Source organism: Thermobia domestica, chromosome 13 (genome assembly GCF_964235325.1).
Source record: "Thermobia domestica chromosome 13, izTheDome1.hap1.1, whole genome shotgun sequence".
Classification (NCBI taxonomy): domain Eukaryota; kingdom Metazoa; phylum Arthropoda; class Insecta; order Zygentoma; family Lepismatidae; genus Thermobia; species Thermobia domestica.
In genome coordinates, this window is record NC_137466.1 from 153,503,388 (window position 1) to 153,530,506 (window position 27,119).

Consider the following 27,119-nt stretch of genomic DNA (forward strand, 5'->3'; position numbering starts at 1 on the left):
ATTTGGACTCCAAGCATGACTTGAATTTTACGCTTAGCAAAGCCATATACAGAGAGGATTTCTAACGTTAAGTCTATCAAGAAAAATTAAGAGCAGACTTACTTACTGCAGACGTGCTTTCTTACTGGACATGAACTTCATTTCGATTATTCGCTAACTTTCAAAAAATGAACTTTTGTTTCAATGAGAGTAATGTAAAATAGCATTAAAATGTCAAGTCTGAATTTACGTTAGCCAAAATTAAGCAGAGAAAGAAGATTGGATCGTAGTCCGTAAATAAACACTGTGCCACATACTGAAATAAATACTTGGAATGAAATTGAAAATCAAATATTAGTTTTACCTTTTTTTTTATAAATATATATTTGTCCGGATGGCTTTAGAAAAAATGTAGGTCTAAGTTACTAACCTAATTTCATATTTTCCCTTCATCCAAAAAGGTTTGGCTTTTTAAGATCTAATATTATTTAGTCAGTACTTTGAAGCAAACCAGTTAATATTAATAGATGCAGTTCTTAATACTATTTACAATTTTAAGTAAAATAAATTAAATAAATATATTATTAATAATAATAATAATAATAATAATAATAATAATAATAATAATAATAATAATAATAATAATAATAATAACAAAAACTTCAATGTTGAGAATCCAGATAGGAATTTGGGAGTATATTTGTAGAGAACTTTTCTTCATTTTTTCGGTTGGCGTGCTTGAGCAGTCGAAAACATTAGGCTGGCATATTAAAACATTACCTTATTATCTTCTTTAGCATAGAAGGCAAACACGTAAGATACAAAACTCAAAAATAAATAAAACTCCGTTATTTCTTGGAGTTCACACATTGTAGTAACAGGGAAATGGCGGGAAGATAATAATTTTAAATGCATATTGACATTAGTTTATGGATTATGTGTGTAGTCAAATCTGAAACTAATATTGTTTGGTACTTTTTGTTCGGATTATTTTAATTTTTCGTGAGCTGTATGTTATTCATAGCAGCGCTCTGGAGTGCCCAATTTTTCTGCCGCCCGTGAATCTATGCCTGTTATAGTCTCTAATGCGTTCACTTTTAGAGTAGTGCGTGGGCATAGGATAAAAGCTGGAGTTTAACACCGTAGGTGTAAAGCTGTTAGTTGAATTACGTGTATTGCAAAATAATAATAATAATAATAAGAAGAAGAAGAACTTGAATTAGGCGATTACAAAATATTGTTATTTAAATATCTATTGTTTTCGAGAAGAAACTCAAATGGGAAGGATAAAAGGCCAGGGTAGGTTATTGAACTTATCACCAAATCCCCACCAAGCCGTATGAGGCTACAGTGGACATATTACTCAACAATAAAGATCTGCTTGACAATACTAGCCATTTTAAATTATGAAAATTTCACACTAATCATTATTATTTGTAGTGGTTCAGAAAATGCATAAACTCGTGGTGATTAGGGCCTCGTTATTTACAGCATTGTAACTACATAATTTGTATGGTTTACCCAACATGGTTAGGGTCGTGAAGTCTAGGAGGCTTAGGTGGGCGGGTCATGTAGGTAGAATGGAAGAAAGTAGAAACGCTTTCAAAGTCTTGACAGGAAGACCAATTGGAAAACGACCATCAGGAATACCTAGGCGCAGATGGGAGGACAATATTAAGATGGATCTCGCAGAGATTGGAATACAAATTAGAAACTGGATGCAGTTAGCTAAGGATAGGAGTCAGTGGAGAGCTTTTGTGAACGCGGCATTGAACCTCCGGGTTCCATAGGCCATAGAGTGAGTTAGTTAGTTATTTACAGCATTAGCGTTATAAAAATTCACACGATATTCATTCGAGGAGCAGTCAGAAAGTTCCCGGAATGTTGTAGTTTCGGCATTTGTGATGCAACCACAGTAAACCTTAGGCAATACAGTCCTTATGTTGCCTAATGATGAATTTGACAAGTGTCAACACATCTTAACAGGCAATGTACGAATAGTGTAGCTGAACATAGGAGTGTGTAGTGATCAGTTGGCGCTATTTCACAGATCGAGCAACGCGCAAACATCAGATTCATGTGCAAATTGGGGAAAATCTGATTTAGAGAGTTTGATAGGCTTAAAAACAGTTTAGCACCATCGGGTGTTTAGCTCTTTCCAAAGCTAAAAATGGGCCTTTTCCGTTTCGGCAACGTGAAAGAGATCCTCACTAACGCGACGGGTGATTTTCGGAAGATACCAAAAAGAAGCATTTCGTCGGTGTTTCAGGCAACGGAGTAGTGGAGCAAGTGTGTGTGTGTGTGTGTGTGTTTGTTTGTTTGTTTGTTCCGATAATGCCTACTTTGAAGGCGATTTAGTAAATGTGTGCTTATGTTGTGGCAAGAGAGCCACGAAAAAATTCCGGGAACTTTCTGACTGCCCCAGTTTTGTAACTGCTGAATCGCTACAATGCGAAACCTGTAATATTGTCTTTTTACATTCTTTTGCTGTACTCTGAGTTTTAATATGAATATTACAGTTTTGAAATTGTAGTTTGCTTAATACAAATAGTCGGAAGTAACATCTATTCACTGTAGTTTTACTAGAAGTCTTCCATATTATCTATTCTCAGAAAATACAATCTAGATACAAAATGGTATCAAAAACAATTTGTAATTACTTTGTTCTGTTGTATGTTGAAAATTACACAACAAGTGATAATACAAATTATTATTAAATCCGATAAAACCTTGTACTTTTTGATCGGCTGTAGCGCTATCAGCGGAGGGGCGAAAGGAGTAGAGGTCATTGCCTCCGCTCACCACTTCCCTGGCATTTTGGGGGACACGGTGATAGTGCTTGCTTCTGGTGCAGGGGACCCTGGTTCGATCCCCGACCAAATAATTTGTGGTGGACAACATCGTGTCCGAAGATTTTGGGGGTACTCCTGTTTCATCCCACTTTCTCATTCCACCAATTCTTCCGTCATTCACTTGCTTTAACATCCGTCTCCTTTAGCCTAAAGGGCTTAATCGTGGGAGCAGTGTTCGAAGTAGAAAAAAAAAGCAGAGGTGGTATGTTACGATTTTGATTTGACATACTGGCATCTAAATTATAAAATGCAGTGAGGGTATGTTGCCTAAAAGGTTGCATTTCTGTTTACGTAATGACTGAAAACCATTGAAGAGCTTCTCTGTAGTAACGGGGGGAATTGGAGAGACTTGACCCCGCCAACAACTCTCTGAAAAAATAAAATATCTCCTTATGTTGTATTATAGAGAATTATACACGAAAATGCTCAAAAACCGAATGAGAATATTAAGTTTCCTGCGGGAAAACTCCAGGTTCCCCCGATTCTATTGTGTATGGCGTTCCAAACCCCCGGAAGGTCCGTCCCCACAGCAGACAATCCCTAAATCCGCCCATGCTCAAAACACTGCATTTACATACATTAAGGCAAGAAGACGCACATACATAACAAAGAAGCAATTCAATATGTCACATCAAAATATAAACTAGGTGAACGTATTTGAGGACAACTCATTTTAAAAACAAATGGTAGGGAAAAAATAATAAAAATGACGGTATTGTCAACTTAGAAATTATTTCTACATAAATAAAATATTTTTACGTGCAAAGTTATTTGTCAATTAGTGTATATAGAAATGAATTTGTTAAAGGTATTTAGCATCTACTTTCCGGTGACGGTATGTTTTAATCATTGCTAAACCAGAGACGTTATACCTTCATCATTGAAAAACCAGATGCGGTATGGCATACCGTCCCACTTCGACCACTGGCTGGAAAATTTCATTTCTCTTCCCATTTTTAGTCGTGATTATGGTTTGGTTACGACCTCATCACGCGTACGCAGTCGTCGAAATGTTTTGTCAAAACCAGCAGTTCTATGATTGCAGTGCAAAGAGATTTTCGCTTCAAGTTTGCTCTTCAACGTAATGAAAGTGTTTTCGGTCAGAAGACTATCTTGCAGTGAACCGAAAATTTCCGAACAACAGATTCAGCATCGGAAGAAAAAGGAAAGAAAACAATCTGGCAGACTCAAAAGTGCTGAAAATATCGAGGCTGAGAGTCTACCAGTCCCCAGCTGCAGCTGTTGGCCTTCCTAAGGAAAGTTCGAGAAGAATTTTACGTAATTACAGGTTTTCAATACCATAATTTTTGAATCAACAACTTTGTATCTGCAATACATCTTGTTTCATTAGGCTTTAAAATGTGAGAGGTTTTATTGGGTCACCCTGTAGAAACTAGAATAAATTGGAAGGTTACTAATTTCTTAAAGTATATATACTACAGATATCTTTTTATAACACTTCTCTTAAAATAACATTTGAAAAAAGAAAACCTTCGCTCATTAACCTTTTATTAAAACTAGTAGGTTATCATTTCTGCAATGAAACCCTGACCGTGAAACATCAGTCGTAAAAAATACTTATTTAGACTCAGTTGCTAGGTAATTGTCTTTATTTACTTACATATGAAGTAGTTTTAACAATTAGATGTTGAATGAAAAATAAAATGTAGGTCGTGACTCACCTTCCTCTTAGTCCCTACAGGAGCATTGTATAGCTTTCGCCTCTGGTGTAAAGAATCGATTCGATATCAGTTATGTAACGTACTTTAGGACATTGTGAATATGTGCTTTCTCAGAATTGTTCTTTTTCCATTTTCATTTTGTCAGCTTTCATTATTCATTTGCATTAATTATCATCTATCTTCTTTAGTCTACATAATAGAATGTAGGCTCTTCATTTTATGTTTTGTTTTTTGGATCAAAAGTTCCAATATATTTCAATCACAAAATTTTCTTGTAGACCTTATATTTGAAGAATTATATATAGCGTAGGCGAATCCAAACTATCTGTTAACTCAGCATAATGTGCTTATTCCGTAGAAAATACGAAAACTCAGAGGCCATTCAAAAATTTTGTGGCCTTTGATCCAAAAACTAATTATAGGCCACGATCGCAAGCTTTTGATCCATTTTTGTTTTATAACTAGGCTTTTGTATGTATGTATGTATCAGGTACGTAACACTGAAGAAATCATTACTCAAAATCTTACCTTGTACCCCTAACTTCCATTGGTGGTTAAATTATCCACACAGTATTTCGATCCTCTCTGGAATATTCGTCAAGCGCATTGTTCGCTTGAGAATAATATCAGAGAGGATCGAAATATTGTGAGGATAATGACTTAAACAAGGATCTGCCCTTACAACAAAATCTTGAAGCCATACGTCACAGTTTCGCCACCCCTACTCTGCCTACTCCGCCCAATAGGATCGTAATGTTTTGAGCCAACAATCATGGCGGAAACGAAAGTAGCCAATCAGACGTGCCGATGCTCGGTTGTTTTTTTTGGCTTCATCGGTTTAATAGGATGAAGATACATATGGGCAGATCCTCTATTTATAACATCCTTGGACTTAAACACGAACGGAAATCAAGGGTCCAAGGTAAGATTTTGAGTTTTAAATTTTGCACCTAAGAGCACAGTTTCGTAACTAAAGCAATTACTGCTTTGTCAAGTAACGCCTTTGAGGAGCTAAATATTTTTCTTGGTGCTTCAAATTTTCATTGAAGGCGGTGTCGTCCATTATTACGTACTGTAAAATAACGATTGTGATTTAAATCAGTAGCGTACACAAAACTTCATCAAGGGGTGGTGGTGTTGAAGCACTCAAGTCCATGTTACCTATATTTTGAAATAATGATGATTGAAATGTGTATTTTTATGCTCCTTTGAGGGATGTCGACAGCTTTTTTTTTCTTTTCTAAAAGCAAGTAGGTACGCTGCGACAGGTCGGTAGCCAGCCCAAAAAATTAAGGGGGGGCGCGATCCAACCATATGATAGTTCATCACCATATTATAGTTCTTTTGCAAGCCTACTGTAAAACTTTTAGGGGGGCAGCAAAAATTTAGGGGGGCCCGGCCCCCTAGACTCCCCCTGGATACGGGCCTGCGCTGCGATTTCAGTTTTTAACTAATATATATCCGTTCTTTATCATTTTAACATAATTAACATGCAAACATATAACATCTTATTTCTTTTAAAAACATAGTGCTCCCATACGTTATTTTCAGTACTGAAGACTTCCAGAATATTCGTACTCCAGAACATACCCAATTTTTAGATTCATACCTTAATGATTAAAATATATATATATATATATATATATATATATATATATATATATATATATATATATATATATATATATATATATATATATTTAAAAACTGCAGGAGGGCGTTAATCTGGTATCAGCCTAGTGTACGCCATAGAAATAATAGTTTACATTTCAAGCGCTCCTTATGAGTAGGGCTTCCAGATTTACAAGCTAAAACTCGGAACATCCTATGAAAATACTAGTCGTATATACTGCAGTCAAGACACTTGCTTTTTGCTGAAATATCAATAAATAGGTCATCACTTGCTAAGAGAGAGCGATAGAGTATATCATTGCTATTAATTGAGTATCGATAACGAAATGAAAGCGGTACCACACGAATGATATTTACTTATATTTTGGAGAAAAACCGAGGCATTCGGAGTTTGGAACAATTTTCGGGAGAACAGATGACGTGAACTCTAGACGTCTGGGAGTCCTACTCAGTGATCCATTCATAGAACCATTACATCGTATATACAGGGTTTGTATGATAAGTAATGAGACCAGGTCTGGAAACATTGTTTTATTGATCTGATCTGTACAGGGACTTAAAAGCTTTCGAAGTACTCTCCTCTTGCGTCGATGCACTTCTGCAATCGATGTTTCCACGCTGCAAACGCCCCCTGGAAGTCAGCAGCCGGCATGTCCTTTAGAAATGTGGTCACGGCTGCTTGGATGGCTGTGACGTCTGCAAAACGGGTTCCTTTCAAGCGTGGCTTCAGCTTCGGGAAGAGGAAGAAGTCGGCCGGGCTCACATCTGGGCTGTAGGGTGGTTGTGGAAGGACTTCCACCCCAATCCGGGTCAAAAAGGAGGTCACTAAGAAGGCGGTGTGGGCAGGGGCATTGTCGTGATGCAACTTCCACCGGCTAGCGATCGCCGGTCTTTTCCGCTTGACGCTCCTGTGCAGTCTCTCAAGGACTTGTTTGTAGAAGGCGGCGTTGACGGCTTGTCCTTGGGGTACAAACTCCTTGTGGACCACCCCCACATTGTCAAAAAAAACAATCAACATTGTTTTCACCTTTGACTTCGACATTCTGGCCTTCTTGGGGCGCGGGGACGCAGGAGTGTGCCACTCCGCGCTTTGACGTTTCGTTTCAGGGTCGTACTGGAACACCCACGACTCGTCACCTGTTATGACGTCATCTTCAAAGTTAGGGTCACTGTTCATGAGGTTCAACAGTTCCTGACAACAATCAACACGTCGTTGCTTTTGTTCGTCAGTCAACACTCGCGGCACCAGTTTCGCACAGATTTTTCTCATTCCCAATTGTTCCGTCACAATCTTGTGCACTGTTGTGTGGTTCATATCGAGTTCATCAGCAATCAATCTCAACGATAATCGACGGTCTGAGTTCAGGAGATCCCTCACTTTTGCCACAGTTTCGTCCGTAGTCACTGTTGTCGGGCGTCCAGCCCTCTCCAGATCCTCAACGCTTTCCCGGCCGTTCCGGAACGCACTGTGCCAACGAAACACCTGGGCTTTGGATAGGGCTTCCTCTTTGTAGGCCTCCGTGATGAGAGAAAGCGTCTGAGTAGCCGTTTTCCCCAGGCGAACGCAAAATTTGATCGCATAACGCTGTTCGATGGAACCCTCCATGTTTGTTGATTTTCCGCCGTGACAAGAATGTTCACAAGGGCTTTGTCCAAGGCTTGTCCGCGCTCCACTAAGGCTCGGAGCCAACTGACGCGCGGTGCGTTGCTTTGCTCGGACCCCCCCCTACATCCTCCATCACCGACAAACCCGCTCCAGCGACACGCGCGCCGCGGCGCGGCGAGTCTCATTACTTATCATACAGACCTTGTAGAAATATACGAATGGTATAGAACAGCGTTTCTCAACCTGTGGAACGCGAGCCTTTTTGGTGCTGCAAGACTACTTATTGTGCTATTAATAATTATATGCTTTTGTGGTACGCTAGTAGAAAAGGTTGAGGACACCTTGTATAAAACATGTCAGACTTGTAGATAAAACACCAAAGTTCTTCCAGGAGCAAATCTTACGAAATAGTCGCTGATTTAGGGCTCAGGGTGTCCAGAGATTCCAGAGCACTATATTTCCCGAAGTGTAATCTATAGTAGCGCTGTTAAAAGTGTTGGAATATTAGTTTCCAATATTCGAATAATTATTCATTATCCGAATGGTTGTTCGAATAATTATTCATTATCCGAATGGTTGTTCGAATAATTATTCATTATCCGAATGGTTGTTCGAATAATTATTCATCCGAATGGTTATTCGAATAATTATTCATTATCCGAATGGTTCGAACAATTATTCATTATCCGAATGGTTGTTCGAATAATTATTCATTATCCGAATGGTTGTTCGAATAATTATTCATTATCCGAATGGTTGTTCGAATAATTATTCATTATCCGAATGGTTGTTCGAATAATTATTCATTATCCGAATGGTTGTTCGAATAATTATTCATTATCCGAATGGTTGTTCGAATAATTATTCATTATCCGAATGGTTGTTCGAATAATTATTCATTATCCGAATGGTTGTTCGAATAATTATTCATTATCCGAATGGTTGTTCGAATAATTATTCATTATCCGAATGGTTGTTCAAACAATTATTCATCATCCGAATAGTTGTTCGAACAATTGTTAATTATCCGAATGGTTGTTCAAACAATTATTCATTATCCGAATGGTTGTTCGAACAATTATTCATTATCAGAATGATAATTCCAATAATAAGTTATTCGAATTTTAACAGCATTAATCCATACTAGAAGTTTGACGCAAACACTGGTATATAATACTCAAATTGACAATTGAAAGTTAATTACCTTTCCATTACTATAAAGATCGATCATGAAAAAACAGGCCCTTTTCGTTGGTGTAGTGGTTAACGCGTGCGCCGAAGGAGCACGTGATCCCGGGGTTGATTCCCGGTGCAAGAGCACGACATGTTATGTAAGCTAGACTATGCTTAAAAACAAGCGAATAAATTGAGAATTTGTTAAAGTAGTTGTACTTTTTCAAATATCCTAAAGTAATTAAGTGCATTTTAACGTTTAAACATTGGGGTTCTTAAACTGATAGCAGACGGGTAATATTTTGCTAAACATTATTATATAATGCTAGACAGCTAAAACGCAAATGGTTTCATAACTAAGTTCTAAGATTTAATCAAAGACAAGTCAACGTTTGTGCTGATAAGACTTTCTTTCCCTGAATCACAGTCAATATTATTCACCCAAGTTTCGATAGAGAGAGATTTATTCGAATATGAACAGTAAAGTTTGACCTCACATGTTATAATATCCATCTGAAATAATGACGCTGCGCCACTGGAGCGATATCTTGCATCACTTATGTAATCTTCAGCTCATTCCTGAGGGTTTTTTTTTTTTTTTTTTTTTTTCAAGCTATAAACCAGTTCTGCTTTTTTTCCTTCCCTTTTTTTCCTGTATATGGTGAACTTAACCATACATTAGGATTCTCCTAGTTGTTATTCAATGTGTGTTGTTTCGCTTCTAACTTGATGTGTATGTTTTTTTGTTGTTTTTCAGTGAACCTCGACGAGTGTTTGCGGCTAGCGTGCTGCTTGGCAGACTACAAGTTACAGGAAGTGACAGTGGTACCGAAGAACGGGCGACCTCTGTCCACTGGACTGTCTTCGTCGGATATCATGGCATTGCAAAAGGAAGAAGAAAAGCGACGGCGAGGCGTGTTTGGATTCCTCAAGAGAAGTCGTTCGGTAAGTGTTTTGTACTGCATACTTCCCAACATTTTAGCGAGAAAAATATTTTGTTATCTGTGTTTGTCGCACGTTAGTACGTAGACTATCTTTAGTGCTTTGAGTTATTAATATAATTTAGAGTTAAACGATACCTGCTCGCACAGAGGTGTTTTGAAGTATTTAGCCTTGATTGGTTGTAATAATTGAGAGGGAAAAGTGAAAACAAACATTGTGGAAAAGGCATCTTCAGACTACAATTAAGGAGAGGGGATAGACAAGGCACATGCCCAGTAGCCATGCTCCAAGTAATGCATTAAAGATGGAACAGACAATAGGGAACTTCTTTTTAAATCGAAAGTCTATTGTCTATTCTTGCAATGTATATATTTGGTTTCAAGTTATCAAAATACTTAAAAGTTGAAAATGTATATTTGTATAGTATTTTATTGAAGCGAGCGTTAGCGAAGCTGTTGTTCGACTCGATTGATATTGCTGATTCCCGGCGGGAGCTCATGTGGTTCGGATTCCACGTTAATCAGTAGGTCCACGTCTCATATAGCCTCGCTGCTGAACGGGACGTTAAACTCAAAATCAACTCGATTGATATTGCTGTGTCTGTCCGTCCGTCTGTACCACGATAACTCTCGTAAAACTTGTCCGATTTTGATGAAACTTGGTATGTGCCTTCCCCCCACTTACGGAAATAACCTTATTGTGTGGGGTTGCAATCCAAAGGGGAAGGTTAAAAGGAGATATAATCTACCCCCATGTAGCAAGTTTACACATGTATGTGCAAGACAATTTTCCAGTATAAACTGCGTGAAAATTTTTCAATTATGACAATGTATATTTTCTTTATGGCATTGGGAATATCACCACAGCTTAGGGCTAAAATCTGGCAAGAATGAAAGTATGAATTCACCCTCCCCTCCTCAACTTCAAATGTTTCACAATAATTTTCTTTTTTAAAAAAATCTTTGGTTTTGGCGTAATATGGCGTAATACACTTTCTTTGAGGCTTCCCAGTCATCCTCTGCAGGTAGTTAAAATCGGTAAAGAATCAAGTAGTGGATTTACCCTCCTCGTCTCCCACACCCGATTTCTTTGTCAGAGTTCCATAATAAATTTTCTAAAATTCATTCGATTTTGATACAATTTAATGTGCATTTTCTTTGACTCGTTTCCGTAAACTCTCAATGCTTGGGATGAAAATAAGTGAGCAGTGAATTCAGTGAATCCATTCGTGTGAATCCACCCCGCTTCCCATCCTCAACATAAATGAATATGTTTGACGATAATTTTCGTTACAACCGTTCGATTGTGGTAATATGTCGTACATTTTCTTTAAGGCTTAACAATCATTCGCTCTGCATGAAACTGAAATCAATAAAGAATAGAATAATGGTTATCAACCTCCACTGTCGATTTTTAGAGTTTCACGATAACTTATATACAACTCATTCTGTTTCGATGCAATAGTATATATTTTCTTTGACTCTTTTTTTTTCCGTAGTCTTTTGTACTCAGAAGTAAGTCAGTCAAGATCTAGCGGTCAGTTTAGCCCGCTCCTCCCCTCCGAGGAGAGTATGAATTAGTCACCTCCACTCCGATTAATATGCAGGTGTGGCCAAAAGTCTGGACCGGGTTAAATATTTAAGAAACTATAAAAGCAGTCGATCCGAAGTCAATTGAGAGGGGGGGAAAACATTGACGTGGTTAAGATTAGTGGTGGGTAGAAAAAACGGTTTTTCGGTTTCTAGGAAAACCTAAACCGGTTTTTGAGAAGTTTTAAAAATGGATTTCACTGAAACTGGTTTTCAATTTTCTTCAAAACCGGTTCCGGGTTTTCAAAATTGGTTTTATTTCTGACCAGAAGAGTGTTTCGTTGTTCTCCAAAAACCGATTCCGTTTCCACAGAAATAGTTTTTTTTTTTCCAAAAGTTTTTACCGAAACCAGTTTCGGTGAGAAAACCGAACCGGTTTTTGGAGAAAACCGAAATGTCGGTTCTTCGGATTTCGGTTTTTAGAAACCGGTTTTCATAAAACCCGGTTTTGCCCATCCCTAGTTAAGATTGTCGTCCACCATCTTGGTAGCCGCCATATTGGAATCAACTTGTTTATTTTAAATATCAATATGGTCGTGTGGCATCCTCGTTCAAAGACAAATCCAACGGTAAAGTATATTTCGTAAAAAATATTACATTTTCATGGAATATGGCGTATACTTTTTGGGAGACAATCATTTTCACTACTTGATTTTAAAATCAATGGAAAACGAGAATGAACGTCCTCATCCTCAGATTTAAAAAAAAAAAAAAAAAGTGAGTTATTTGATATCTTTCGTAAATCTTAATTTGATTCATGATGTACACTTAAATTGAAATTTTCACATAATTTCTACTCTTGTAGTTTGCCAATCAAATATAAAGATTCATTTAATCTCCCTTCGTAATCAGGATTTTAAGATTTAAATAAAAATTCTATAAATTTCGTAAAATAAATATGATCTTATCGTCTATGGTCTGATTTCCCCCCCTCCCCTGAGGATTTCCAGTTGTCTCAATTCAGTAGCGTAGCCAGGATGTGTGTTTGGGGGGGCCCAAGTGCTGTTATAGGTATATATAGAAAAATTACAAACAAGAAAATATATAAACATAAAAATATATAAAAAGTTACAAACATCAATGTACCAAAGTACATTGTCGGACCTCTTTGGGGGGGGCGGCCCCTCCGCCCCCCCCCCCTTCCCTACGCCACTGTCTCAATTGCTTGGAGTTGAAATGGGCCAATAATAAAGGAACACGGTCTCCCCAATTTGATATATTTTACTGAATATTTACTAAACAATTTTTGAACTTTATAGAAGATGGTGTGTTTTACTCCTATAGATTGGGGGTGAGAACCTAGTGAGAGGGAGGATCGCTCGCTTCAACAATGAACAGCACCACTACTAAAATAATAATAAGAAAACATATTTCTTACCTTAAAAAAAAAAGGTAATTTCTATACTAATCATTAACAGGTTGTCTTCGAGCAGCAAGATTATCAAACATCGGCAGCTTTGGAAGACTCGGAGGCTTGGAATAATACAGCGAAAGAAATTATCGTATATTGTCAAACTTTGGCAAAGTATTATTCAAACACAGGATGAGATATAAGCAAAATGAGATCAAGGGTCTTATTGAAATTTTCTTGAATGTGGTCCAGCCTAATTTTTCTGCTAGTCAATTGTGCTACTAAAGTATCTTGTAAGGTTCAGTGTAGGCTTAGTCCATATCTATTATAAAAGATAGTAGGGGGTGATTATTGGACAATTTCGACTCCTTTAAAAATATATAGGGGAACCAATTATCCTTCTCGGTGGTTGTAGATGTGCTGTCCAGGTTTGTACAGGCCAACTCACAACTTTTTACTTTAGGATTCTTGAATGTTACCAATTTTTGGGATGGGTTACGATTTGTTCCAAGAATTCTCTTCATATTTTCGGAATAATAGTTGTGGAACAGTGAAGCATTCTGCTTCTGTTCTTGATTCCATTTATGGGCTAATTGTCACCTTCTCGTACATTTGCGGGAGATGAAAACTCGCTGATGGTAAATTAACTATCGTAATGTGTCTGTCTATTTATTTATTTATTTATTTATTTAATTTTTTATAAGCAATGCGAGTTGCGAAGTTATAATTTTCTCTTGCTAATCTTGAATTTCGAAACCCATTAATGACTATTCCGTATTCCTTGTTCTGTCAAGCTTTCATATGTTTTCTACAAATCAAACACGTATTCGGTTGAATCAAGAGATCTGTCATACCTTGATTTGTGCGAAGAGTCTGGTTCGATCTCAAGCTGTGTGTGTCCGATAGGTTTCCACGCAGGATTCTCCCAATTTTTCGTACTAACAATTCTTTTATAATCTTTCACTTTCATTAGTCATCCGTCTCCTTCAATTCAAAGGGCATAACCGCCATTAACAGTCGACCTTCCGGGCTATATTCTCGAAGAAAATGGAAGCGTTTGAAGCTTCATTTCTTCCTATTTTTGTTTTATCGTGAATAAGATTGAATTCAAAGAATATCCCTTTTACAATCCATGCTACGTTTTCGTACCATAGTTGTTATTTAGGTACGAAACGTGCTGCTTATTCAGGTCCTATAACAGGCATTTAAGGCTTATTATTATTATTATTATTATTATTATTATTATTATTATTATTATTATTATTATTGGTCAAGTCAGACATGGACTAAAGAACACCCCAGATGCGCTTTGGAACCAAATGGTCAATTTGGTGGGGGCGTAGGACGTGACATCACATTTTTTTTTTTTTCCTTGAGGCAATTTTCAAAATAATAAAATAAATAATCCCACCCGTAGCTTTCAAGATATCATGTTGAAATTTTACATACGCATTATGTACACCTCTTAAGTATTTATTATTATTTTTTTTTTGGACCGGGGCTCCAAAAGTAAAAAAAAAAAAAAAATTCGGAAAATTTCCCGGATTTTCCCTTATCTCCTGTTTCTGGTGTATGATATGGGTATGTGAGTGGTACCAATAGAAAGATTGTTGTATTCTGAAGAGAATAAAAGTATGAACCATGATCCAGGGACAAACAGTCTTGTTTTAGGATATTTTTACATCACGTCGTGTATAATATTAAAAGATAGGTCAGCTTGAGATTTAAAGAAAAAAACATTCCGCCCTTACTTTTCAAGATATCACATTGAAATTTTGCACATGCATTGTGTACGTAACTATGTATTTTTTTTTCAGTGATTTTGAGATCTCTACGTCAACCCGGGCCAAAGGGGCAGAATTTTTTGAAAAAGTCTACGTCAACCCGGACAGAATTTTTGAAAAAGTTATTTCAAAAAAAAAAAAACTGTTTTCCCCGATTTTCTCGTTTCAGGTGTATGATACGGACAAGCGAGTGGTACCGTTGGAAAGGTTTCTCTGTTGTGGAAAAAAAAAAAGCAATAATTTGAACAGTGATCCTACGGTAAACAGCAATGAGCACCATTTCAACCTGCTTGACTGAAAGTATACAATTTACCTCAAAAAGCGAGGATCATATGAGAGCTATTGGAATGGTATAAAAACGCACACAAAGTCAAATCGATTTATTAATTCAAACATGATTTAAAAAATATTTCTGGCCCATTCCGTCTTCTTCATACAGCACAATGCGTAGGTGATTCATATAATGTTCTGCAAAAAAATTAACAGAAAATGAAGGAGTGACATCACATGGAAAAGCGATTGTTTGTATTGCTTTTCGCGCTGCTGTGGAGGCCATCAACATTCCTGCTTCGTTGAGTCTTGAAATTGTTCATGCTTTCTCTATTGTGACAAACCAATGACGCAGTAATTAAGTGCAATAAAAATTAACATTGCTTCAGATAATTTAATTGTACTGTTTTAAAGCTTTTAGAAGCCTGAGAAAAATATTTCTTTTATATTGTAAACATTATTGATAGTAATGTTTACAATAGTGACTCACGTGTGGCCGAATAATTAGTGTACGTGGGCCGTGACATCACAGTTTTTTTTCTTGAGTCAAATTAAAAAAAAAAAAAAACAGCTTTCAAGATATGTTGAAATTTTCCATACGCATTGTGTACACCTCTAACTGTTATATATTTAGCTCGGGGGCCCAAAAATTAAAAAAAAAGAAAAAAATTCGGAAAATTTCCCGGATTTTCCCTAATCTCCTGTTTCTGGTGTATGATATGGGCATATGTGAAAGATTGCTTTATTTCGAAGAGAATAAATTATGAAATATGTCTTTTGCTACGCATTTTCCCGGCTTTGATTTTGTGGAAAGAAATTGTTCGATCGACGTAGCATCGTGAAAGCTAGAAACAGTGCGTTGAAAGTACACAGGATATTCAGACTACACATCACTCCGTTAAATGTGCATCGAGAGAATTCATTGCAGATTAATGCTATGGTTGATTTTCGTGGGGTTTCTGTAAGCAGTGTCCTTCTCTCCCACTTTATCGTTTAGTATATTAACTCCTTGCGTACCAATGACATCCATGTGGATGTCATGAAAACGTATCCCTTATTAAGGACCGTGTGAATCCTGGAGGAGATGAAATTTGTTAGTGGATGTAAGGGAAGATTTAGTTCTACTATTTCTCCTTAGGTGACAGCACCTTACTAACAAAAGACAAAAAGAAATGTGTTCTCAATGGATGGCAAACCCAAAGGAGCATTCAATTACTACACGCATGTTTGTTTTGACGATAAACGATTAGTAACGTCGAGATTTATTTCGAGATCGGAAAAGGAAAAACTTTGCCTTTGATTTCCGGTTAGTGTTGCCAATCTGAAGTAGCATAAAATCACTTCAGAATTTCCCTTTTTCAGTCCAAATGTTCCACAATCCTAATAGTTGTTTTTATCAGTAGTATGAATGCTCTCCTCACGCGCGCACAAAAATTATGCCCTATATAACGATCTAGACTGTATTTTAACAGTAAATGAAACTAGTATTACAGTACGCACATACGAAAATGACACTTGGAACACAAAGGGTTAATTTCCATGAATTCCTCGCAGATGCAAGCGAAGTTTTAAAAAATCTCTACCTTGTCTTTGATAATTTCAATCCTAAACAATAAGCCTTAGTGGGAAGTTTCAAAGAAAGGAAAAAAGAAAAAAATGGTAAAGCGTCTACGTACCAACGATTGTCTAGTTGAAGCTGTCTCGTGTGGAAAAAGGTGTCGTAAAGTGAATGTTTCTCCATTGGAAGGGTTGCCTCGTATCGTATCGTATCGTATCTTATCTCGTGGGCAATCCTACTACGGGCTGACTATCGGTCACGAAATCAGAAAACGGTCATGAAAGTCAAGAAAAAGAAACGAATTTTAACTTTTGGGTCAAGGTTTTTTGTTTTTAATCTGTACAAATACAAGTACAAACTGGAAACTTTTATTCTATAAAACGTCAAAATTCACTACCAAAAATGTGTATGGTCGGCTTTATAGGCTACCAAGCCGCAAGCAGGCTTCTATCGCATCCATGAAAATTCGGCCTAATTCGTATCCAAATTCACTCTTGAATTTTACTAAATTTTATGTTTGGGTAAAGAAAAGGTCAAGAAAAACTCATGAAATTTTGTTTTGGAATTTTAGTACCAACTTGGAGAGACTGTTTTGATTTCTAGTGTGGTCAGAAACTTTTCTCGTTCTATTCTCATTCTAGTGGGGCAATCTGGCGTGGTATTGAAGTTTCGGAAATGTGAAGCTTTACCTCCATCCCCAGCCCATGGGATATCTTTGGCATGTCCGGAATGGAGAAAAGGGTGACCTTTACTTATTATCAGATCAGTGACGCCAGTTTCAATTTAAGGATAGTAAGCGGAGGGCAGAGAAATTGGGAGGGGGGGCTACTATTTCTTTTGTACAGAAAATAGTTTTATGTTAATCGACCTACATTAAGTCTTGAGGACAAGTAAAGCTACCGGGTGCTCCAGGCCCTTTGCCCCCTCCAGCGTCGTTACTGGTACGAAAACAAGAAAAATATTAGAACAACTAAATCGATATCTCAGTTTGATATTTTGCAATTGCCGACACTTTGTACTTGAAAAGAAGTAACTACTGTAATAAATAAATAAATAAATAAATTACTTCGACCTGATCTCTTGTAATGAAATAGATAATTGTTATCTCTGTGTATACTGTAGAAATGTGAACTCAGTGAATTATGATTTTTTGATAGTTGGGAAAACTATTTTGAACCTTTTTACGCTATTCAAAATTATTTTTAAAGTGATTTATCACAAAACTGAATTGATTAGTATAAAGAGTTTTTTTTTTTTCAAGTTATGAGTAAAGAATACTAATCAATTTGTGCAAACATTTCCAGCTATCTGATAACAAAAGAACATGAAAACAGTCTTTCCTTTTGTATACATGGCAAATAAGCGTGGAACGTACGTAAGTTTTTTCACAATGGCAATAAACGGCGTGACGCATAGCCAAAGGCATTTTTATGATCTGTTACAAAGCATTGTAATTTATCTAGTAACTTTTAGGTGAACAATATTCATAGCACTTGGTAAAATTCTTAGCATGTTGTTGTATTATCATTTACAAGCATGATATTAAAGAAAATTTTCTAAGTATAAACTGTGTGTCAAAGTAGTATTTATTTTTTAAATGTAGTTCGTGATCGCTACAGTAAGAATCAAGCCAGAGAGAATACTTTTCTTGACTGCTTCTTGATAGCGAATGCTATCACCGTATAGATTCAATTTCAGTAATGTTTTGGGTGAAATAAGATCATTGTTGTTAATCTCCTGATATTCATCTCAAGGAATCAAAGTTGAGGAAAGTTAGGAATAACTACTCTATTTGAATAACTATTTGAAAGAAAAAAGGCTGGGAAAATAACACACTCTGGTCGTTGTAGTGCAAAAATTTTCCGTAATTATGCTGTCATATTATTAAACTAGCAGCGTTCACCCCGCTTCGCTGCGGTCACCCCGGAACGCAATAAACTTTGTTACTTAGATAATTTTTACTTTTTCGCTTTCAAGTGATATGACAGCGTTCACCCCGCTTCGCTGCGGTCACCCCGGAACGCAATAAACTTTGTTACTTAGATAATTTTTACTTTTTCGCTTTCAAGTGATATGATAAAAACCATAGAAGATTGCAGTAAATCTTAACATTATATCGCCTGTCATTTATGTTAACCCGCCCCGCTTCGCTGCGGTCATCCCGGTGCTGGCATATTGTAAAAGTGTCTGTAAAAATAAGCAAATCAATTAAAAAATTTTAAACAGAAGATTCAAGCTATTTTCCGCTGTATATCGCCTGTCATTTATGTTAACCCGCCGAGTGACACGGTCATGCGGGTTGCATATAAATACGTTTATTTTTACCTATGATGAACTAATAACAAAGGATTTGTACGTTATGGACACTTGAATGGTCAATTATCTCAAGACACTGGTAATTAAAAATTAAAGTGATATGATAAAAACCATCTAGGGTCCAAATCCTAATAACCCCCCAAAAATGAAAGAAATTGGTTCAGCCGTATTAGCGTGATGAGCGGACAAAGAATTGTACGTTCTCTTTTATATATATAGATTACCTATATAACTAATGGTACTATGCTTAATCGAAGCGAGCGAGGAATGTTTAAATTTAGAATTTATCCCTTTATCTCATTTCCATTTCTCTTTACCTCATTTAACCGATTTCAAGTACAACCAGTAGTAGATGTACAAAAGTAAACGGGCAAACTAGCAGATGCACATAAAAATGCATGTCGCGTCGGATGTCAGAAGTTGCTTCCATGATACGTGAAAAAAGTCTTAAAATAATAGTAATAATCTCAAGGTTTATAATAGACTAGTTGATGTGCTCGTACTTCGTACGGGAAGAATACGTTTTAGTGAATATAAAACCGAAGACTTGAATACTGTATAAATTGTCCCCTTTGCTCCTTTAGTTATGGAATTGTAGAAAATTCGACAATACGTGTCTGCTGATTTGTAATGAAGTCTTTATATACCGAATTTCACATCTCCAACTTCAATAAATCGTCCACATTGGGCTTTTTTTTAAATAAAGAATCGAAACTTTGAGTGTTACAGATGTTATTCCCTTTTCCCAATTAGGAGGGGAAATTTTTAAAAACCTGAAGAAAGTGTTCACTTATTTTTGGTGATGAAATTACGATCTATTTTCCTAACTTCAGGAATTCATAAGATACTCTATTCTTGAAGCTTTTTACTCCCCTCAGGAAAGCATTTAAAAAAAATCCTTTCTTATTCCTTGCTTTCTGGCAAAAGTAGTATTCTCTGATTCACCAAGTGCGAAATCGTGGAAGGATGGGAGGAAATTAAAGGAAGTTCTCCTCCACTAAAATCATACTGGTGGTGAATAAAATGACACTATTATTAGAAGTTTGAAAGTAATTGCAGTAATTCATATTCTTTATTTTATTTATTTATTTATTTATTTAACAATCACCAAATACAGCTCAGAGGTATCGACCAGGGCCTGTTTAGTAGGTACCATCCCGTTATTGCCTGGTAGAACTGAGAAAAACCCTGGAAAAACTCCAGTCAGGATGGTCGGCATCGAGAATCGAGCCTACAACCTCTCGAATGCGAAGTCAACGCTTTACCACTTGAGTTACTTCGCTCGGTAATTAACATGTAATTAATAAGTGAATTAGTGGTTAACGATGTTCCTAATCTTATATAGTTTAAGAATTTATGATTGTTCAAATGAATAATCTCTTTGTTGAAACATTCCAGTGCGAAGAGGTTTTATTTATTTATCTATCTCTATTTCTCCCCGGACTTCCACTTAGGATTTTACCCTCACTTTGACTTTTTTTACACTGTGTATATAATAGTATAATTACGTATACATAAATAAATTATGGATGCGTTAAAATATTAAATAATACTTTTGATAAAGTGGATACTTTCAAATATCTAGGATCAATATTAACAGACTAAAATCATATTCACGAAGAAATTAAATATCGACTAAAAGCAGGGAATTCGTGTTATTATTCAGTTCAAAATCCCTTGTCGTCGCGAATTCTGTCGAGGAATTTAAAGCTTAAAATATATAAAACGATAACCATGCCTGTTGTTCTGTATGGTTGCGAAACATGGTCGCTTACGCTGAGGGAAAAACATAGACTGAAAGTATTTGAAAACAAGATCCTAAGACGAATATTCGAACCCAAGAGGAACGAGAATGGGGAATGGCGGAAACTTCGTAACGAGGAACTACATACGGTTTACCAAACATTGTTAGGGTCTTCAAGTCTAGGAGGCTTAGATGGGCGGGTCATGTAGGTAGGATGAAGGAAAGTAGAAACTCTTTCAAAATCTTGACTGGAAGACTAATCGGAAAACGACCATTAGGAAGACCTAGGCGCAGATGGGAGGACAATATTAAGATGGATCTCGCAGAGATAGGAATACGAAGTAGAAACTGGATCCAGTTGGCTAAGGGTAGAAGTCAGTGGAGAGCTTTTGTGAATGCGGCATTGACCCTCCGCGTTCCATAGGCCATAGAGTTAGTTAGTTAGTTACATAAAATACTACTGTAGCTTGTAATAGAAAAAAAAAACTAAGCTCTTATGTAGCCGAATAATTAGCACACGTAGTCCGGGGTTTGCCTTTTCTTTTGTGGGGCCTTAATGAATCAGTTAAATATTTCTTAAATTAAGATTTATCAAATTTCGAATTAGAAAGTCAGAAATAGCTACAAAGGGAGCTTTATGTGCTAACAATGTATGTAAAGCATTCTGCTTGGCCGTAACCTTCTTGAGTCAATTAAGTGAGAGAGTTGTTATACGCATTACTAGAAATATTCAAATTAGATCACAACTCGCACATTCTTCAAATCTTTAGGGAAGTAAAAGGCCAACCAGAAAGAAATTCCAACATTTTCTTCTGCATATTCAGCTTTTATACCGGATATTGTACGTGAATGTAAACAAAAGAGTTGGATGAGTATGGAGTATTATATTTATTACTTCCCTCGTTGATTTCACTTATTAGATTGTATAGATTTTAATAATTTGCAAGTACATGCAATAAATGCATTTACAATATATCATAAAGCAAACCCTATGAAGGATTATTCGTATTCTTTACGTGATTAGTATTTATACATTGATCAATATTTCTGCCATACTTAAAATATTATCTAGAAAGGCAAAGCTTTTTATCTTCACTTGGCAATACATACAATCATTTACGCCATTCTGGATCGTAAATTGTATTACTAATGCCTATTCTTAGTTAAAGGACTAGAGTAGATGATGATCTAAAAGTATTTCCTTGTTTTGTAAGAAAAGTGTTATCACCTGACCGGAAACTATTTATAGCCTTTTGGGCGTTGCGTTTGTACTAGATTTACAGATATTATTTGTTATTAAGTGAGCGGTCCCGGGTTCGATTCCCGGTGGGGGCACTCGGTAGAAAAAGTATAAAGAGCTTTTTTCAGGCCAGCCATCCTGAATGCAGTTTTCGTGGGTTTTTCTCATTCACACCAGGCAAATGCCGGGTTGGTACGTAACCTATAGGTCCCAGACCGCTTCCTTCCCCAATTCCTTCTTTCTTCCCTTTCCCCGGCTAGTGTGCTCGCCGAGGGATGTCATCCCTCAAAACATGACGGGTTAACATGACCATAGATGCTAAAAGCCCAGAAATCTAAATCTTAAAATTCCCCCCCTCCCTATATTATTAATGTAACGGGAGGAGCGGGGAGGAATGACGTCCCAGATAATGTGTGTGGATGACACACACACCATTCAATAGCTCTCATTTTGAGGTGAACAAAATGACATGTTTGACTATAAGTTGCCATGCATAATTTTCGAGAAAATCAGTAAAGTTAATTTTATGGCGATAAAACGTATGTAGTTTGTTGCAAGATTATAATATAATTGATGGTTTCTGCTGGAACAGATTACTTACTTTCGCACTGTATATGTAAAAACAACGAACTGTTAATTAGCAGATCGTGTCTGTTGTCTTCTTACTGTGGCATGAACGTACTTCTAACATATTACTTCTAAAGAGTAGTTAGTTAGTGAGGGACACTCACTAGTCAGTTAAAAATAAATGCAGTTGATACACAGAAACCCAATGTACTAACTAATATGTAGTGCGTACAGGCCATGAAGAATTTCTGTGACTGATAGAATCACTTCGATTATAACAAGAAAGAACAACTGTCAATCTGTAAGATAGACATTTTTAATGACAAGCAGATAAATTCCTTCATCATCGATTTTTCTTCAATTATTTTAGCAATGAATTCTTCCTTAATTTTAACAAATCTCTATTATTGACTAGCGTCAATTACCTGCTCCACTGGGTTAAATAAGAAAATAATAGTAATATCTTCCATTTAAACGGCATCGGAAGTGTCACTGTTCATCTCAGCAACCCCGAAAACTACGGATTCGACATTAATATCGGCCATTTTCGGTCATTTTTATATATCTCCCCCTTCTATATAATATCCTCTCCTCTGAGTTGCACCGTCAAAGTGAAATGATAAAATACTTTCCAGGCCGAACTTTCATCTATGTTGAAAATTTGATCGAGATCGGTCAGGTGGTTTAAGAGTTAAGTCTCAAACATAGTCGCTTTCATTTTTATTTATATAAATACATTATTTACTTCAACAGATTCGTACCATGCAGTTCCTTTTCCGAAAAATTTTGCCCAGAAGGGAGGTAGGTCAAAATGTGAGAGGGCTTCATGTATTTTTGTCCCTAACGGATTTATTTTTAACGTTCCACCGTTATTGCAATTCATGCTAAAATAGACGGATGATTAGTGAAAGTGAATTAATGAGAAATTTGATATGCCCTCTATCTCACCCGTAATCGAACCCAGAATCACGGCATTACACTGGTTAAGAGGGTTTTCCCCTTAATTCTTGTTCTAAATAGCAATTAGTAAAAAAAAAATTTTTGTGAAAATTTTAGTCATTCCAAAACCTAACTTTGATGGATGGATGATGATCAAAACCAATAACTCTGGAAATAAAGGTCTTCTTTGGTTGACTGATTGATTTGGAGTTTAGTGTTTCTCACTTCAGTTTGAGCTAGGTTTCGTTTGTCAGTTATTTTGATTTCGTATATGTGTGCGTGTCTGCATAACGAGTAACATGTTACTGGATCAAAAGCATGTTCAATGTTGTAGATGTCACCTATCTTAAATACTTGAAGATCTGTAAGGAAACGAGTATACTGTATATAAGAACACGCTATTCTTAAATGCTTTATGCGCAGTTATTATGAACACCAAACTGTAATGCAAGGTTTCTTTTAAGTGCATATAACCAGTGGAATTATTATCTGGAACAACTCTTCCACATAAAGTGTATTGCAGACCCGACATCTTTTCTTAATGACTGTGAATATCTTTTCATGACTAGAAACATGAGTCATGGTGTGCTGAGGAGCATAGCATAGCTTAGGTTATTTCTTGATCTGAATAGATATTCTTGTAAAGTATTTTTCCATTTTGAAATGGGAATCGTACTTGTATTCCCACGAGGCGAGACAAGAAATATCTCAATTTCGAAAATAAATAAATAAATAAATTATCAAAATGGCTTTGTAGACTAGATATAACCGAAAATACTACTTTGTATTTCGAAGCTCGTCGAATATACAGGAAACAGAAGAAAATGAGCTGAGAATGCCTAAGAGCATTGCCAGAACGAACTTTAAAAGAATTAATTTTTCTTATTAGCTTGTACAGGCTTTATACCAATTGTTCTATGTACTTTATTGTTATACTCAATGAAAAATTCTTGTGATATATCTATCCATTTATAATTTTCTTGAGTACTAAATTTTTTCCACATTTTTCGTTTAAGAGTTCTGTTTAAACGTTCTACAATATGTTGTTTCTGAAAATCGAAAAATTCGCAAAATTTAATTTTTCTGACTTACGATTCCCGAGATATGGTTCCTTGAATCTCCCGAAATCGGAACTTTTTTTGGCTACTCGGAACGATAAGTCATAGAGAGATCATATTGGTGTTGATCAATACCTAAGAGGGTGGTAAACATTTTGGTACCAATAGTAACCGGTGGCCACGGCCAACTGGCGACCGTTCCCCAGATATAGGTCCAAAAAGTTCGGATTTCGTGAGATTTAAAGAGCCATATCTCGGAAGCCGTAAGTCATAGAAATATATTATTTTGCGATTTTTTTTTCAATTTTGGTCCCTCCATTTTGAGCATGTTTCTTCGTAAAACAATATATCGTAGAACGTTTTAACAGAACTCGTTAATAATTAAAAGTAAAACTCCTCTTCTGTTACGATACTCAGTAAACCAAGTTTGCTCTGCAAACAGTAGTTTTATGCCAACTTCAATAGTTAACTCCTTGATACAAATATCGTAATTTAGTTAAAGGGAGATGCTGCGCACTATTTATTAACTGTAGAAATAAGCTTTGACGCAGTGTTTGCAGAATGTTAGATGGTCGTAATTTATCTTGTTTTATAGTACAGTGTAAATGTTGCTTAGCCAGCGATATTACTTTAAGGGAAAAAAGAAGTCGCTGTAGCTCAACGCAGCATTCCTTCCCTTTTAGTAATGGCCTTGCGAAGTCATCGAATTGTTTGAACTTCAAGATTTTCTCTCACATTTTTCACTTTTTAAGTTCTTCGCCCGTGTCAGTTAAAGATGTGGAGAATTTTGTGTTGTCACGTAAGTAATTAAAACCGCATTTGTGGATTTAATTGTGCGTTGCTAATCGGGCCAATTTTAATTTCACGGAATTTCGCACGCCACTTCTTTGTTCTATACTCATCACTATTAGTACTAACATTTTTAGAAGTAGGACTACGAACAGTATTAGTGTTAGCATGACAGCTGTATTAAGTACTGCGAAGTGGGTAAAATATAATAATATAAAGACTTCAAACTTTTGTTGATAAAATGACGCTGTAAGTTTGACGGAGTTAACTCTATATACTGGGTGTTACAAAAGTGTGTCACACTATCTTGAACAGGGGGCCGCGGTGGCTCAGTGGTAGTGTGTTCACCTCTGGTGCTAGGGGTCCCGGGTTCGATCCCAGCCCCCGCCAAGTGAACTTTGTGGTGGACAAACACCGTGTGCGTGGGTTTTCTCGGGGTTCTCCCGTTTCCTCCCACTTTCTTCATTCCACCATTTTCATTCATTACTCATCATCACCGTCTCCTTTAGCCTAACAGGCATAACCGTGGGACGTAAAACTCAAAGATTTCATTTTACTATCTTGAACAGATTTCTCACATCGAAATAACAAAGTGGATAGTGTCAGATTTACATGGTGTCGCAAACGTGAAATAAGCCAACTTTAAAAGTTCATAGCTCCACAACTATGCGACCTATCATAGCTCAAGACATCACTGAGGAACTGATATGTGAACTATCCAGATATCCATGTTTTAGGATGCTCCAGTACTTGCACATCAAGTTTTAGAGAGGTAGGTGGAGAGTAATCAAGTACTCCCAAACAGCGTCTAAAAATGATAGTGCAAGTACCGGGAGTTCTGAAAGATGACTATTTGGATAGTTCACATACTAGTTCCTCAGTGATATCTTGACCCGACTACGATTGGTCCTATAGCAGTGAACTATGGACATTTTTTAAAGTTAATTCTTTTTACGTTTTCGGCACTCTTTACGAAACTGAGCACTTCCAACCACAAGTCCACATAAACATTTTTTTTTTCTTATTTTGATGTGAGGGATCTATATATTCCCAAAGTATTGACAAATTTTTGCAACACCTTGAATATGTATATTAACATAAGAAAATATTAAGTATACCGAATCATAGTATCACAGGTTATCTGAAATAATACCTAGGTTATCAAATGCAAATACAAATAGAAAATTAAATAATAATTAACACCTTGGATATCTGAATGATAAATGATCTTTACTTACAATTGTATGTTTTAATACGTGAACTTACAAATAATAATAATAATAATAATAATAATAATAATAATAATAATAATAATAATAATAATAATAATAATAATAATAATAATAATATTAAAAGTTTTAACTCTTTTCTCCGGTCTAGTGGCTAGGGCGCATAGCTTTGGTGCACGAGGTCCTGGGGTTCGATTTCCGTTAAATTTAAGCGCTATAGTGTTTCGGTTCCCACATTAAACTCAGGACCCAAATAGAGGGAACAAGCTGGACACGTGCTCCGGGCACATAGTTGGAGAGACGCTTAAAATGAATATATCGTATACCCTTCCCCTATCTTGAGCCAGACATTTCTTTGTAGCCCTACATCTTGTATTATTTGGTTGTATATTTCAATAGCGGTCTTCCTCCAAGTATTTTCCCTTTTGCAATTCCCTTCATAGCTACTGACGAGATTCCTCATATGCCCAATTATCCTATCTCTTCTTTTCAAATATTCTTCAATATACGTCTTTCTTCTCCTACAGTTTCCAATTCTCTCTCATTTCATACCTTGTCCGCCTACCTAATTTTCATCATCCCTCTATAGCACCACATTTCAAAGGCTTCCATTCTCAGTTTTCCATCGTCGTCTAGTCTTCGTCTCACATCCATACAATGCCACACACACCACACACACATGCTTTCATCAGCGTTTTCTTGGCCAGCAGTTAGAGTTCTATGTCAGTGCTTCGGGTTAGAAGATTCTGTTTTTCTTAAAATACTTTCTTCGCCTGAGCTATCCTGGCTCTTACATCTTGTTCGCACTTGTTATTGTAT

The 27,119-nt window shown here is 36.5% G+C and overlaps 1 protein-coding gene across 5 annotated transcripts in view; it reads left to right on the forward strand.

Moving 5' to 3' along the window:
• LOC145668640 (uncharacterized) overlaps positions 1-27,119 on the forward strand; it is a 745,356-nt gene that overhangs the window by 678,306 nt on the left and 39,931 nt on the right. For all 5 annotated transcript variants that reach the window (XM_081736683.1, XM_081736684.1, XM_081736687.1 and 2 more), the window contains one exon: positions 9,682-9,869. In XM_081736683.1, coding sequence (XP_081592809.1) covers positions 9,682-9,869 — 188 coding nt within the window. The remainder of the gene's footprint in view (positions 1-9,681; positions 9,870-27,119) is intronic.